This window comes from Saccopteryx leptura, chromosome 11 (genome assembly GCF_036850995.1).
Source record: "Saccopteryx leptura isolate mSacLep1 chromosome 11, mSacLep1_pri_phased_curated, whole genome shotgun sequence".
Classification (NCBI taxonomy): Eukaryota; Metazoa; Chordata; class Mammalia; order Chiroptera; family Emballonuridae; genus Saccopteryx; species Saccopteryx leptura.
Genome location: NC_089513.1, coordinates 36483348 through 36500264, shown reverse-complemented (window position 1 = coordinate 36500264; position 16917 = coordinate 36483348). Strand labels below are relative to the sequence as shown.

The 16917-nt window shown below is 39.0% G+C and overlaps 1 protein-coding gene across 2 annotated transcripts in view; it reads right to left on the bottom strand.

Moving 5' to 3' along the window:
• Positions 1-11495: 11495 nt before the first annotated feature.
• DSC2 (desmocollin 2) overlaps positions 11496-16917 on the bottom strand; it is a 31551-nt gene continuing 26129 nt past the window's right edge. Inside the window, exons 13-17 of one of the 2 annotated variants that reach the window (XM_066353569.1) lie at positions 15745-15981; positions 15243-15367; positions 13445-13735; positions 12885-12930; positions 12663-12798 (exon numbers count right to left, since the gene is read on the bottom strand). In XM_066353569.1, coding sequence (XP_066209666.1) covers positions 12895-12930; positions 13445-13735; positions 15243-15367; positions 15745-15981 — 689 coding nt within the window. In that variant the 3' untranslated portion in view covers positions 12663-12798; positions 12885-12894. Of the gene's footprint in view, positions 12799-12884; positions 12931-13444; positions 13736-15242; positions 15368-15744; positions 15982-16917 lie in introns of both variants that reach the window. The other variant, XM_066353568.1, reaches the window with a different exon arrangement.

Here is a 16917-nt window from a genome sequence, read left to right as displayed (position 1 = left end):
TTATAGGCAGTTTTAATTATCACACAAAAATGACTTGGAGATAATTTTAAGTTACTTTTATTTTTCCTGTGTAAATTATAATTTTAAAAGAGTTTGTGGTCCTGACCTGTGGTGGCACAGTGGATAAAGTATCGACCTGGAATGCTGAAGTCGTTAGTTCAAAACCCTGGGCTTGCCTGGTCAAGGCACATATGGGAGTTAACGCTCATTGCTCCTCCCCCTTTCATTCTCTCTGTCTCTCTCTCTCCCCCCAAATGAATTTTTTTAAAAACCTGTAAAAAAAAAAGAGTCTGTGGCAAATTTATTTAAAATATGAGTTTCAGTTTGAATATAGTGAATACTGGAATTAGTTTGAAATCATTATAAGACATCATAAAGCATAAAAGTTTTTCTGAAATGTCTTTATTTTAATACCCCACCCCACCCAAATACAAAGTTATTTGAAGTCACTACTAAAAAGATTGTGAAAAAAAATGGGAAAAAAGAAAACCCCTTTGTTTTCCTGTTATTTTCTTAGTTTGAAAGATAAGAGCAGTAACAGTAAAGGATCAAAATGGGAAAAGTTTTTATCAAAAAAATAGAAAACTTCAGGAATCCCGGTGAATTGTAAAATTTTAAGTAAAAAGCAAACTTAAGATGGTTAAGAGGCCCTGTCACTACGAGGAAGCTTTGGCCGCGGGAACGATAATGACTTAGGAGATGGGAGCTGAGTCCTGGCCCACTGAGCCTGGCCGCCTGGAACAGCGGCATGCCAGCAGCTGCTGGTCTCACCTACCTCCTCAACTCAGTGGCTGGCATGCACAGTGATGCAAGTGTGAGTCTCCTCAAACACACCTAGGAAATACAGCCAGAGCACCTATACCATGTTTGCAACCAATTTTCCAGTAATGAAATTGAAACTTTATGAAAAGCAGCTTAAAACCAAGTAAAAGCTTGGTCTGAATCATCCTTCTTGTGACACAAAATGAGTTCTGCCATGACACGTTGACTCAGATCACTTCTGGAACCTTATTTAAGATAAATAGTGTAATAAACAGTAATCGATCAAATTACTTGGAACAACAGTGAGAAATACTGTACAAATGTGAAATCAGATGCCAGGAGCCCTTGCAGATTTTAGAAATTAGTTGCCTTTAGTGTATCCACTTGCTGTATTAGAGAGGGTTCTTCCTTTCTGGTTGGCGGTCAGATGCTCTCCCCTCGACCACTATTTTCCCCCACTTGTGACCCCTCTGCTCCTGCCACTCTGCTGTCCAGGGGAGGAGCTGTTCTTCTTATACTACCTTTCCCAATGTGTGACTAAAGGCCCTCTGCTAATTTCCCAGAGCACCACTGAGAATAGCCATTACTTTCCGGTCATTTTAAAAAAAAACACTGGAAATTTGGGGATAACAGAAAGTGGAACTCAAGAGTAACGCTAATATTGCATTGCTGCTCAGAACTAAAGCCAGTCCAGAATCCCTGCTATTCACCTCTCCTATCTCTCCATGGTAAGCACCCCACCCAGGTGTACATGGAAATGGCCCAGACAGCAAAGAAAACCTTATGTCTAGTCCAAAATGGCCTCTCAGGTAAGAGTAGTCTCTCCTTCCTTTTCTGGGCTGGGTCCTCATTCTCACGCTAGGATTACCTTCTGCCCAGAATGACTGACTGTGGAACTGTCCATTTCCATCAGGAGAACACTCATTTCCTTTCACAGAGGTGTGACCTTTCACTGTAACCTTGGCAACAATCATACCAACTTCAGACAAATGTACACTTCTGAAATTCAAAGTTATTCAGTTGAAGTGACACCATGTCAATGGTCCAGGCTCAGAAAGATTTCCTTTCAGTCTCTCTGTGTTAACTAATGATTTAAGAACTACTACAATAATTTTTTTCATCCTCTATTAAAATCTTCAGATGCTCTTAACAATTAACCTTTCTTCTGCCGACAGGCTTTTTAAGGAGGGAGAAATGATCTAGTGACATCTCATAGGGCTGGGAGGAAAGGTGATTTCCACACACACACAAGAATAGTTTATTGTGTGAGTGATAATTTCTCACAGTAACCAGAAAAAAGCAGCAGAACCAGGACCTGACACGTGAATTTTCAGTCCTTCTCATCTTGGAATCATCTCATAATCCTTGACTGCAGTTTCTTTCAGAGTGAAGGTCCCCTCCCCCTGGGTGGGGCTATAATTTGTCCTGGATGTTCTCATGTCCCCGGGAGCTCACTGTGTGCATCTGTCTGTTCAAATGGCATTGCTCAAGCATGAGGCTACAGGGGTGAGTGGGCTGACTTCCAGGTCCCAGGTGTCATTTATCCCTGTATCATTCTCTGATTCACTGTCTCATCAGCCTCTTTTTCCCAGAAGTTTAGGAGAGACGTCCTTCCCCATCAGTTTGGGGGCGTGGCATATCTCGCAGTTGAAATGTCTGTAGACTAGCTCAGGAGTTAGAGAAGCAGCTTTTCCCAGCAGTTCCTCATGGGCACTAAATTATTTAATTAATTTATTTTTATTAATTATTTTACTGACAACTGTATATTTACTAACATTATGTTTTCAAGACTTGCTACTCTTGACTTGTCTTTTCTTTGCAGCCTGCCTTGTTTCCCCATCCCTTCTGTTACAAGATGCAAAGGAACCGTCCTCCAGTTAGCTATTGAGCAGGCTAATGTATGAACAAGTGGTTCTTTTCTTGCATTGCTATCAAGCATCATATCTGTGTTTGCCTTTCAGTGTTATGATCAGCTACACATTTCCCTAATAGATAAACTCTAGACTTACTACATCAGATACCTGTTTCACTAAACAACCCTAATACACAGGTCCCACCTGAACATTAAAAAAATGAAATGCTAGCCCTGGCCGGTTGGCTCAGTGGTAGAGCGTCGGCCTGGCGTGTGGGGGACCTGGGTTTGATTCCCGGCCAGGGCACATAGGAGAAGCGCCCATTTGCTTCTCCACCCCCCCCCCTTCCTCTCTGTCTCTCTCTTCCCCTCCCGCAGCCAGGGCTCCATTGGAGCGAGGATGGCCCAGGCACTGGGGATGGCTCCTTGGCCTCTGCCCCAGGCGCTAGAGTGGCTCTGGTCGCGGCAGAGCATCACCCCCTGGTGGGCAGAGCGTCGCCCCTGGTGGGCGTGCCCTGTGGATCCCGGTCGGGCGCATGCGGGAGTTTGTCTGACTGTCTCTCCCCGCGTTTCCAGCTTCGGAAAAATACAAAAAAAAAAAAAAAAAAAAAAGTAAATGCTAGCCCTGGCCAGTTGGCTCAGTGGTAGAGCGTCGGCCTGGCGTGCAGAAGTCCCAGGTTCGATTCCGGCCAGGGCACACAGGAGAAGCGCCCATCTGCTTCTCCACCCCTCCTCCTCTCCTTCCTCTCTGTCTCTCTCTTCCCCTCCCGCAGCCGAAGCTCCATTGGAGCAAAAAGATGGCCGGGGCGCTGGGGATGGCTCCTTGGCCTCTGTCTCAGGCGCTAGAGTGGCTCTGGTCGCGACAGAGCAACACCCGATGGGCAGAGCATCGCCCCCTGGTGGGCGTGCCGGTGGATCCCGGTCGGGCGCATGCGGGAGTCTGTCTGACTGCCTCCCCGTTTCCAGCTTCAGAAAAATACAAAAAAATAAAAAATAAAAAAATGAAATAAAATAAATAAATAAAATGAAATGCTAATAATATTCTTAGTAGGCACATAGGCATGTACCAGAATGCTTATTTCCTGCTCAAGATGATATTAAGCTGCTATACTAACAACAAATTATCTGATTTCAACTGACATACTGTTTCTTCCAAAAGTCTAGCTGAGGCTGGAAACCACTGCCTCCTCATACTCCTCTCCTCCTAGAATGGGTGGACAAAAAGAAGTTGGAAAAGGGAAGCACCATGGCTATGGTAATGGCATCTTTTCTCCTTGACGGTGACCTGTTTTTCTGTACTAATTCCAGGATAATTGGCACTGATGTTACCCAATCTCAACTTTTCCTTTTTCATTTTATACACTAAAAGTCAGGTTTTCTTTCTCCAGAATGATATGGAAAGTAATAAGCATACACAAGTTCTAATGACATAATATAAGTCAAAGGACATCTTATTTTCTGCCACGTTCCCTTATTATAATATAAAGTTATTACCTGAAAATAAATGGGCTGAGCCTTTCTCCAACAGGCTCTCCCAGAAGAAGGAAATACTGTACTATGGCAATTCGCCAGAATATGCCAGGTTTTTCTCCAAGTTTGAACAAGGGCCTCTAACTTATTCTTCTCTTCAATTTCTTGTAGGAGGCTCTTTACTCACAATGAAATATAACAGATACAAAACCCATAAAATTATGAGACTAATTTTGGAGGAATTTGGACCTCAGCATTTCCCTAAGATGCAGATTCTTAATTTTTTTGTGTGTGTTTCATTTTGAGTTAGAAGCAACATCTTCATTTCTCATTTTTAGCCCTCATTATAGCATCTATATAATCTGTCCAATGGGTACTTTAACAAGAAAAGCTCCAGGCTACCTCTGTGTATTTCCTCAGGTCCTTACATGCTGGGTGTGCTAAAATATGCAGTACTTTCTGGCCTGTTATTGCCTGTTTTTATCTGGACTCTTTTATTCTTACTTTCAAATTATCTCACTTGATTAAATAAATTCCAGTGGTGGTGTATATCAAAGAATTTCTCCCACGTACTCAGTTAAGTCTAGATGTTTCTTGTCCTTGGGGAAATATTCATGGCTAACAAGCTTCCATTGGTTCAGTTTTCCCATTTCAAGAAAAATATTTTAACTCTTGGGCTTAGGTTTTAAATGGTTTCCAGGTAAACCATCTGTGTAATTCAGATTTTCCTCTGATTAACAATAGACACAGTTCTTACCATTTACTTTGCTGTCCACAGCCACTGGGAAAAAGAAAAAAATCCCCTATTATCTTGGTACTCTTTTCCCATTTGGATAACTAAAATTGTCTCATAAGGCTTTTAGCATCATGGTACAGTAAACATGAGACAAAGAGAGGTGCCTCCATTATTATCATACAAAGTGCTGCAATGCAATGTCTTATTAATCAGGAGTTTGTGTCAGTGTTGAAACAAAACCCTACTTCTCTTTGAGATTGTTCTGTCTGTCTCTCCCTGATGGTAAAAGGTTTTTTTTTAATTTTTGAATCTTTTCCTTTACCTCATGCTTTACCTATTTTTTGCCTTTCTATCCCATGCTCTCAACTGGGGCAATACAAATATTTTTAGATCGCATATGATGGACTATGATTCCTGAAGCCACGCGTCTCCTTTCATACCTCTTTTAGAAAGACCAAACAGTACTGACACCTAAGCTAGTTTAAATAACCTGAGAAGTTGGTATTTTATGGAAGCTATGTTGGAAAGATTTCCTGAGATGTGAACTTTGGTTGGGGACCTGAATGACAGAGGGAACCAGTGATCTGGAGGAAAAGCATTCCAGCCTCGAGAACAGCAAGTGTAAATGTCCTGGAAGTCAGAACCAGCTTGGTTGTTCGGAGAACAGAGAGGAGCCAAGGGATGCTGGAGTGGAGTAAGCGGTGTTGACACATGAAGTAGTAAAAAAACAACATACACAAAACTTTTCTAGTGAGGGGTGTTGACACATGAAGTAGTAAAAAAACAACATACACAAAACTTTTCTAAATCTCATAGACTTTATTAAAGTGTTTAGTTTCTATTTTAATTCCATCTGTTCATAAGAAGCCATTGAAGGACTTTGAGGAGGGAGCAATTTATGTATTTTATAAATCACTACAACGAAAAACAGATTGTAGAAGGCAATACTGGCAGATGAAAGTCAAAGGTGATGGTGGCTTATCCTGTAAATGTAGTGATTAAATTTGTATTTGTAATATAACTTGAAGTAAGACCTCACAGGATGGGTTGATGTATTGAAGAGAGGATGTGAGAAAAGGAGGAGACCCAGGATGCTACCAAGGCCGTTGGACTGAGCATCAGTGTCAACAGAGTGAATGAATGGTTGAATGAATGAGGAATATCGGGAAAGGAACACATTTGGCTTAAGACATCAAGGGTTTTTATTTGGCAAATAAAGTTTAAAATGTCTATTATATATCCAAATTGACATTTTTTTTTTAACTTTGAGACTAAAAGAGAAAATCTATAAAATAAGTGAAGATAGATCCCTGAGGTATCCCAGGAGTCAGGAGGGAGAAAAGAACCAGCTTCTCCTGGACTAAAAAAGAGTGACCAATGAGTAAGGAGGAACACTCTATGAACACGGTGTTTCATAAACCAAGAGAAGATGGTTTGTCAACGTGACAGAAGTAATTAATTGGGGCATAGGCTTTTGAAAACTCAAGAAAGATTAGGGCTAAAAACTGACCATTGCATTGGATATGAAGAAGTCATTACTAATGATGAGAAAGTGAGTTTTCTGGGAATAGTTGTGAACAAGTCATGGTTACTGAGAGCCAAAAACAGGCAAGGCCAACTGATGAGGAAACAAAGAGAGAGGCAACTCTTTTTCAGGTCATTTCTTCCTTGTACCTGTCACACTTTGGTTTCCTTAACAGCAGAGCCTGAAATATGGATGTGAGAGAAGTTATCTATTGGGAGATAATCCTGGAGGCAGACTCAGAATAGGAAAAGTGAGACTGGGAAAATATAAAAGTCAACAGATAGTGTCCTTAATGCAGTGGGCTCAGTCCTGCTGGTGACTCTCAGGGAAAGGAGATAGACTGCATTTCAGAGTTGTATTCTGAAAAGACAGGGTATTACCAACTAATTCAGTCTTCAGACAGACCCAGACCTGGGGGTGGGAGGGTTGAATAAAACATAAAATCATACAAAAATAAAACAAAACAAAAAACCCAGAAGTATAATTGTCTTGCGTTTCCTAAGCCTTGCCCTCCATTTACTGGGATAGGTCTGTTTGCTACAAGTTGGCTGAAAACAGGGAATAGGGCTTCACTTTTTATGTGTTATCTCCCAGGCAAAATGATCAGTTCACAGTACAATATAGTCAATACTTCCCAGGCTCACTCCTGCATGTTTTTTTTCCTTTCCTCTGGTCTTCGTCTGAAGGTCTCCTTCTCTCTCCAAGCACACGAGCAGCGTGTTCTCTGTTATAGAATGTTCTCCCAGTCTAACTCAGAGGAAGTTTTAGATCGGCACCACCTTCCTTGTCTTCTGGTTTCTCAAGAGACTGCTGGGTCAAGACCTAACTTTCAACATTTAATAATGAACATGGCTTCAACAAATCCTTAAGAATTATTTCTTGAATCCCTAAAACATTAGTGACTTTTAGTTGTTTTATCACAGGCGATGAGTAAGTGGTCCTTTAGCAAAAGTTATTTTTACTACAATATTGGAAATTGCTGACAATGAAACTGTCAAGAATACAATTTTCACATTGGTCAATGAGTTTCACGTTAAAAAAAAAATGGTTCTTTAGACAAAGTTGCAGATTATTTTTGACCAAGTACCTAATAAGTAGGTTAATTCATTCACCTATTTACATAACAAACATACTAAGAGTCTACTGTTCTGTGTGCTGAGCACACAGCAGTAAAGATGGTCAAGACCCTTTGGGGCTCACATTTCAATATGGTACAACTGATTACAAGAAGGTCATGCAATTATTGGAGGTAAGGAGTGACTCACAAGATCCAGACATGACCTGTCACCCTCACCACCTCAAGGGAAAAGTTGCCCCTTTTCTTTAGTTATTATGTTAGGACTCAGGAATGAGGAATATTCAGGATTCCAAAGCTTCACCATCTTACTTTCTTGCACTAAGTTGTATACAAATGTTTGATGTCTATGCATTCAATATCTCTGTGTTGAAATAAATAATTCAATGCAGAATAAAACATTCATTATGTCTATCTATAATGGAAAATTCATGTGAAGGGAAAGTAACATAATATGCTAAGAATCAGAAAACAATTTATTTTACCTTTTTTCTTGTGACCTGGTCAATACAATGTGACTCATCAAAATGTACTGATCAGCATTCTATTGGCATGCAAATATGTAACACCTTTCTTTGTCTTCAGAAAAGTTACCAGATGAAAAGAAACACAGACACACAAGTGCACTCATATACAGACACATACACAAACAAACATATAAACCTCTAAGTGAAAACTGAACAGCAAGCAATGTGCTTTAGACACATAAATGTCTATGCTTAGAGATGGCATCTGAACTAGATCTTCAAAACATCATATTTTCCTAAAGGAAAAAGTGAGTAACTAGTGAGTAAGTAAAGATATTGAAAATGAAGGCTGATCATGAACATGGCGCAGAGAAGGTATGTGTGGGGTACAGGGAGGTAGTATTTAAATAGAATTTTGCATCTCATATTTATTTTCTATAAAACCATAGAAGGACCTTAGGCAGGAAAACGTCATGATGGTTATCTGTTCTTTGATGGTAGTTGGAAGGAGGAAAGAGATTAGAGGCACAAACACCGTTGCAGCTGAATGATGCTGTGGGTTTGAACCAGAATACTGGCTGGAGAAACATGGAGAGGTGTAGAGTCCAGTAAAAGTAGGGTGCTCCTCCTGGTCATAAACAGTTGGTTTGAGAATACCACAAGAACAAGTGCATGCACTAGAATAGTCCAGTTTTCTCCCATTACCTGGAATTTTTTATGAGCTATTACCATGTGTCAGGTTATCACGTGATGTATTTTACAGGCACTAGCCCATTGCATATGCACATCCACTCAAAGCTATACTGTGTTGCCTGACCTGCGGTGGTGCAGTGGATAAAGCGTCGACCTGGAAATGCTGAGGTCACCGGTTCGAAACCCTGGGCTTGCCTGGTCAAGGCACATGTGGGAGTTGATGCTTCCAGCTCCTTCCCCTCTTCTCTCTCTCTGTCTCTCCTCTCTCTCTCTCTCTCTCTCTCTCTCTCTCTCTCTCTCCCTCTCCTCTCTAAAATGAATAAATAAAAACTTAAAAAAAAAGAATTAAAAAAAAAAAGCTATACTGTGTCTTGTCCCATACTAGTGTGTGGGTGCATGCAGTGCTGGTTCACCTTGTGCCTTCTCATACCAGCACAGTCTGTACTAGGAAGGCCTTGCATGGCTGTACTGGAGAAGGCATTAAGTGAAAGTATGCAAAATAAATTCATGAAAGAATGAAATTGTGTTTAAAATTCTGAGAAAGTTGGGCAGTTTGGGGCAACAAATCAGATGTGCTATGAAAAAGAAAAAAAAGAATTGAGGATTCTGTTTTAAGTCTATGTAATTAGAAAGACACTTTTTGTTCCTTTTTTTAAGGTGAGAAGAGGGGAGATAGGGGGGCAGACTCCCACATGTACCCCAACCAAGATCTATCTGGCAACCTCTATCTGGGGATGTTGTTTGAATCAAACGAGCTATCCTCAGAGCCCGAGGCCAATGCTAGAGTCAATCGTGGCACTGGCTGCAGGAGTGGAAGAGAGAGAGAAGGAGGAGAAAGAGGGGAAGAGAAGAAGATGGTCACTTCTCCTGCATGTCCTGACCGGGGACCAACCCAGGACATCTGCCCGCTGGGCAGACGCTCTCTCTACCAAGTCAACTGCCAGGGCTGGAAGACACTATTTATATAGAAAACCCAAAAAAACCTGGATTGATGTGGTAATATGTTTGTCTCTGCATAAGTTTAAAGTACTAGGGGGATAATGGGTCTGGCAGAACTGAATAAAAACTGTAGATCTACGTAGATATCGTGTTACCACTAAGAGCTTCATTTATTCAAGCAGGTTAAAAATATGATGGCAGAACAGCAGCCTCTCTGTATGTTTGTTATGTGAATGAGACCTGGAAACTATTATGAGCCAGGAAGATCCCAAAGGCCCATACATCCCAAGATCCCAGTGACATACTGGTCAAGTTTCTAGAAAAATGAATGGCAACGCCTTGGCGAGATGTTTGCTGGAAAGCAAAGTGGAGGTTAGAGCTATGATTATTCCCACCTGAAGCGTCCTCTTCTCATAAAATAGCACCAGCTCACTAACGTATATAGAGGGCTAAGTCCGTGCCAACTCTTTTCATGAATTAACTATAAAGTAGACCCCTCCACGTCCCCCATCCAGATCATACAAGTGAGGGAATGAGACTCAAAGTTTAAGTGACTTCTGAAATCCCAGGGCTAGTAAGCATGGAGCAGAGCGTCTGCATCGACGCACTCTCTCAGGAGTCTCTGCACTTAGGGTTGCACTGGTGACTGCCAAAGGGACTTAAACTGCCAGGCAAGGAAATGCTTGCCTCTGAGGCAAGCCATCTCTCTGGCAGGGCAGCTCGGAGACAGCTCAGGAAGGGCTTGACAGGAGGAATCTTATGTGCATATATATATATAATTTTATAGGACTTTAGAATTAGTGCCCATTTTAGGAAGTGGAGGTGCTTCTTTCCATCTGATTAGTTTCAAAGTATTTCAAACTAAGTGACCCTTTGCAGATGCTTCAGCAATCTTTGTAATGTATATTCTGAAACCATTGAACATATAATAACCAGTTATCAAAGGAGCATGAGGATGAGACACATAATCAACAAATATTCTAAAGTTAAAAATAATAATAATAATAAAGCCTTTCCATTATTTTCTTGATTGATTTTTGTTAATATGCAATAGGTTGTGCATATGACTTATTTAAAATTACTTATATTATTAGGAATACCTTTTAGGTGAATCATTCTGTGTGACTTTCATGCTTAAAACCCATTTTTTATTCAAATGTCTTATAGTTACCCTAGGAAAGGAGTTCTATTATTCTTCCCCATTTTATGATGAAATAAAGCCAGATACAGAGAAATTACGCAACTTAACCAATATCCTATAGTGTCACAGTCTTTAGAACAAAATAATTATAACAATGGAACAATTAATTATCTCTCCAATGCAAGCTCAATAGTCTAAAAATTATAGAACAGGAGCCTAAAGAAGAGACTCATTTCTCTATGTAAGAAAATAAAAGCCCATAAGTTTGTATCACACACATGATTAACAACCTCATTCCAATTTTTAAAAACTACTTGATTTACTTTATCATCACCAGCAATATATAAGAATTTAGTACATAATTTATTAAAAATAATCTTGAAAAATGGCACATTTGACTGATCAGTAATGAAACTACTGAAAAGATAAATTGATTATTGAATAATTATCCAATGTTAATACTTAAAATAATTGTTATAAGCCAACCTTGTGAATTCAAGAAAGGTATATTAATAATAATTATAAATATTAGAAATACATTTAAAATACCCATATAGTTAGCATATATAGCAAATTCATTGGAATTTGGTTGACTATTAAGTTTAATTTTATCTTGTTTCAAAATTTAGTTTACTCTACATTGTTAAAAACTGTAATCTTAAAACATTAAAAAAATAACTTTACAAACACATTGGTATGACTAGCCATGTCATCTAAAAAGTTATAAAATAGCTGTTCCTAGACAGCTTTCACAATCCCTGTATTAAAAAGCTTATTTTAAAAACCATCACTATTTTGTATGTATAAACTGCATCTTTGCATTAAAACCTCAGTATAAACTAAATAGCCACACCCCAATTTTATTTACATTATTTCTTTTGTTAACATAAAAAGTTGCAACTAATAAAAGATCACACATTTCTACAATTGCAAAAGTAAAGGTTCTTTGTTAAAGAGTTAATGAAGCAATCACCAAGATATTTGAAACAATAAAGTCAACATTACATTGATTTTAAAGAAAACCAAGAATGCATGCCCTTACATAAAAGAAAGACAGAATAACCCAGTTTATAAGAGAAAAGAAAGGGAAGGCTTATAAAATATTTAGATTTTTCAACCCAAGTAAAAATTTGAAAAAAAAAAACAAAGAGGAGAGAAAAGGGTGAGGGGAGAGAAAAGTGGAAAGGAGAGAAGGAGAGGGAGAACAAAGGGGGAGGAGGAAGAATGAGGAGAACGAGAAAGAGAGGGAGACCAAAACCTTGCAGGAATAAAAATACATTCTTAAAGCATTTTTTTAGCTTAAATTTTGCTGACAAGGTGGGTAACAGAGGAAATGTAGATTTCATATAGAATACAACCTAGAAATTCACTTCCACCAAAATGGAATTGTTATGATAGTTAGTGCCTGGTTGGGAATCTCCCTTTGTATTATAAACAGAGATCTCGTTATAAGAATAAAACAATATTATTAAGAATGTTTAGGAGAACAAGTCTTCAAGCACCACACAAAAAATTAATTTTCTAGATAATTGGAGATCACCTTAAAGCAAGGTCTCTATAATTTTCTATTAGGTTATACTTTAAGTAGTCTGTGATAAAGACTTAAATTAGTTTTACCTTATTGCACTATAAATTGGCAGTTGTCGTTATACACAAATGTAAACAATAATGCAGACTCCCTTAATATTTCTATTTCTTTAGGTCTCCTTGGGCAGAAGATAAAAACTTGAAAACTCTATTAAAAATTGGGAAAATTGTGTACTTATTTACAGCATTACTTAGTAAGTGTGCATTTCCCTAAAGACATCCCAACAAAACAAAGGGGTAGTCCCAAACATAATGTTTTCTATTAAAAAAAAAAAATCTGGCTTTTTATAAAAAAAAAAAAGAAAAGAAAAGGTGATAAAGCCACTGGCTTTTGTAGACTTATTAATACACAGTCATCGCCTTACACATGCTTCTGCTAGTGTCCTAAATTTGGGTTCCAAGTGATCCAAAAATTCAAGTCCATCTTCTTCTGGTCGTTCACTGCAACAGCCTACAGAGCCGGCCATGGACCCTTTTCCTTCATAGTTGTACGTAAGGACGTAGTCTTGAGCATGTCCAGGGCTGTCATCCTGATCACACAGCTGCACCCTCTGTCATGGGGAAAACACAACATATTTTATTATTATTATTTTAAACACCAAAACTTATGAACATAAAAATAAAGGCTTTGATTTACCTTTGATTGTTTAATTTTTAATCAGAGTGTGTCCTCTAATGGGTTCCTACATATAAAAAATGCACATGATTGGTCTGTTTCATAAATCACACTATAAATTCACTATATAGCATGTTTCTAAGAGCCACACACGTGACACAAATACACAAGTGTTCACTTTAAAGTAACTTTTCCTTTCGAAAATATGGTTAGGTGAAACACATCCCTTAAACTGATCCCAAATTGAAGTGGGGTCAGATCTTTCTACATGGGCATAGTGACTGTGCAGGCTGGAATTGTCTAGTGTGACACTGTGGCTTGCTAAGATATGACCTGTCAGGTGGGAAATATTGACACAAACTCATGAGAAAAAATTATTTTAATATCTCACATTACTTTACTAAGAACTAAAAATCAACCAACATGTGAGAGAAAGATCCACTTCACATCTGAACATAGTAACTAAATTAAAATGAAGGAAAACAGCTTTTCAATTAGTAGACTAATAATGAAAACCAAAAGTCATTTAGAAAGTTGGACAGAAATTAAAATAGAGTTGTAAGGCACTTAGGGAAACTCACTTCACAAAGACGGGGCTGAGTGAAATTCCGCCACTCTGAGTACGTGTATCTGCAGTTGTCCACCTCCACGTGTCCTCCCTGACAGGGATCCAGGGTGTGCTGTCCACCTCCCTTACATGACTCCAGAGTGTGATGATGTCCAGCGCCCTGGCAGGAATCCAAGGTCTGGTGTCCTCCTGTCACCATTTCAATGGTCTCCTGCCCTCCAGTTTTCACTCCTGATCCCACGGTGCCACACACTACCTGGCCCGAACTGCCCACAGTCTGGGTTGGGAAGCCATTTGAGGAATACTGAAACAAAACGCTTCATATTAGGGAAATACAGAGAACACACTCACACACACACACGTGTGTGCACGCGCACGGACTCACACACATGCCAAACGAAGAAGAAGAAGGAGAAGGAGAAGGAGAAGAAAAAGAAAACCATGCAGATAATGTCCTGAATTTTTGAGCTAGAAGGTAAGATCTTTGAAGGCAGGAATTAAATCTTGCTTGGCAATCCTGAGTACCTATTATAACCTCATCTTTATGATGTAGTGTCCAATACAAGAAGCAAATAGCAGCTATAAAATGGTCTGTACCTTGAGACAAATCAGAAAGCTTAACGTACATTGTGTCTTTCAAAACTTCTTAAATATTGTACAACTTCATGTATTAAAACCTCCCAGCATCCCACACCTCAAAATCGGGATTCCATTTCGACTGTCTCACATACAGTCACCCTGCTTAGTGTAAATGCATTCCATCCACCTGACGAGGGCAGAAACAGCAATAACGATCGGTTTCATTCAGTGTCTTATCTAGTTCCCCTTCAACTAAAACAAGAACCATAGAAATAAAGTTGCCATAAAAATCTTAGCTGCAACAATGAATCTCTACAATCTAAATAAATAAAAATAATAAAAATACATCAGCAGGGAAAATAAGAATACTGGAGCTTTGGCCACTAACTTTCTACCTTATGTAGTTATAGAGAACTCAAAGTTTTATTTTTTCCCAAACCTTCCAAGATGTCACATTCTTTTGTTTTCTAAATCTAGCCTATTGTAACCATCAATCATATTTTTATAGAGAATCTACTCCTTCTTCATTGACATATTAGGCTAGCAATCAAACTTGGGGCTATAAGTTACTTGCTGACATTACTGTTTCATGTATTTGACCTAAGGCTCCTTTTTAACCCAAATTAGAATCAGAAAGACTCCATTTAAGTTCTTCTCATGCTGATCAAAGCTTATAGTCATTTAATTGTTGTTGCTAGAAAAAAAAAATTAAGCAATTATGCTAATGATCTGTGAATAGTAAATGAAACATTTTTATAACACAAACAACAGTTTCAATATATAAAAAACTGGTTCTGAAGTTGAAACCTTTGAAGTGGAAAATAATACTGACATGCTAAAAGATTTTTACTATTAAGTAACACTATATGGCTAAATTGAAATGCCATCTATTGCCACAGGGAATCAATGCTATTTTTAAATGATCCATGAGACTGGTAACATTTTATTTATATAGTAAGTTTCCTGATTTCAAAAGAAGTTTGTTCAAGAAAGGTAATTATAGTTGGCAAGGCCAATTTCTCCTCTGCATTTATTTTTAAAAGACAAACTACTGCCCTGGCAGATAGCTTGGTTGGCTGGAGCATCGTCTCAAAGCAGAGGTTGCCAGTTCGATCCCTGGTCAGGGCATGTACAGGAACAGATCAATGTTCCCATCTCTGTCTCTCACTCTCCCCTCCTCTCTCTCTAAAATCAATAAAAATAAACATTTAAAGAAAAGACAAACTACTTACCACTTTGTCATCCCCAGGGGCTTCAGTGTTGGACACAATGAGGTTCTGCTGGGCTAAATCGTCAGGAAATGCGTCGGGCTTTTTGGCTGCCCCAGTAACCCCACAGACTAAGGTAAATAGGATACCTGTAGGAGGAGGGAAATTACTTGCATTTACCATAAAACAATGCAAATTTACAAATTCAAGATGACTAATACAAAGGCAGCTTTCTGGAAAATGCATATACGTTGGCTTGTGTTAAAGTAGCATATAATAGAAAAGTCTGCCCGAACCAGATATGCAACAAAGACATGCTAACTGCTGTATTTGTGTTAAATTTTGTTTATGCTGAGCAAAAGGTAGAACTATAAATAAATGCATTTTCAATATATAAATTGAATTGGTGTGTTAAATAGGAATACAGCTATGTACAAATGAATAGCTATAGATAGAAGTGCTGATCTAAGAATGTGTCTTGAAAGTTATTTTAAAGGCTATTATTTGAGTGAATGAAGGGACTCACAAAACAGCAAGGCTATGCCCAACAATATTGCGAGGATGGCCCACTTCCCGAGTCTCATCTCTCCGCTGCCAATCCTAGGATCTACGCGAAGTGTGCAATCATTTTCCGTAACACAGTTACACACAATAACGTTTACTGGAGTGACTTGTGACAGGCCATATTTATCTGTAACTTTGATAGGTACTGTATATGGTCCAAACGCAGGGTCATTTTGATAGTAAAGTCGTGCTGCTGTATCTGCAAGAAAATAAAACTAAGTGTTATAGAACGTCATTGATTTCTTCTGAGCATAAACATTGAGTGATAGGATAGTCATCACATTTCCCTACAGATGGATGTTCCTAATGGGGTGGCACTACTGCTACTTACAAGATTGTAATGAGAATGGACTGAGTAGGTCTATCTACAGCCATTGCAAACATATTGTGTATAAAAGGTTATCTCTGCTGTCTCTCAAAAAAGGTCATTTGATTTTTGTAATAAAATATTTATCTCTCCTTGAAAAAATTTTTCCTATCTGAATAAACTTGTTAAGAGACTGGTTTTTATCAGCATTTTATAATTTTTAATATGACCATTCAGTGTACTTTTTTTTAAATACATGATTCATCTATTACTTCATTCTGTTTTCCCTTTTCCTTTTTTCAAGACCTTAATTTTCTTATTTGCCCAACGGGGAAATTGAAGAATAGTCATTGAAAGCATGGGGTTGAAAACCATTCCAGAACACTTTAAAGACAGATCCCATTCAGCCTGAGGGACCTAGAGTTATGAAAGCCAGAGCGCTGGGAGACTGGGCCTCGTGGCCTGTGGGCAGTGTAGTCCGGCGATGAAGAATGTGCTGATGCATTAAGAACTGGGGCATGGAGTGATGTCATGGTGGCATGGAGAGCGGCCCCTTTACATTGCCTATTCATGCCACCCTAAAGTCAGAAGTAATAAAGGAGTCAAGTTGGGGGAGAATCCCAAGTAGAAAACATAGACAAGAAATGGTCAGGAGTTAATGCAGCAGAGAGAGGAGAGATACACAGTGGACACTGTGTGTGACACACATGCAGATACCCTGCCATGAGGGACTCCCTGTCCTAGCTGCTTGGGGGACAATCAGTACCTTCAGAGACTGTGTCTTCCCGCTAAAGGTCATGCCTTTCAGGGTAGCCCAACCCACTGACT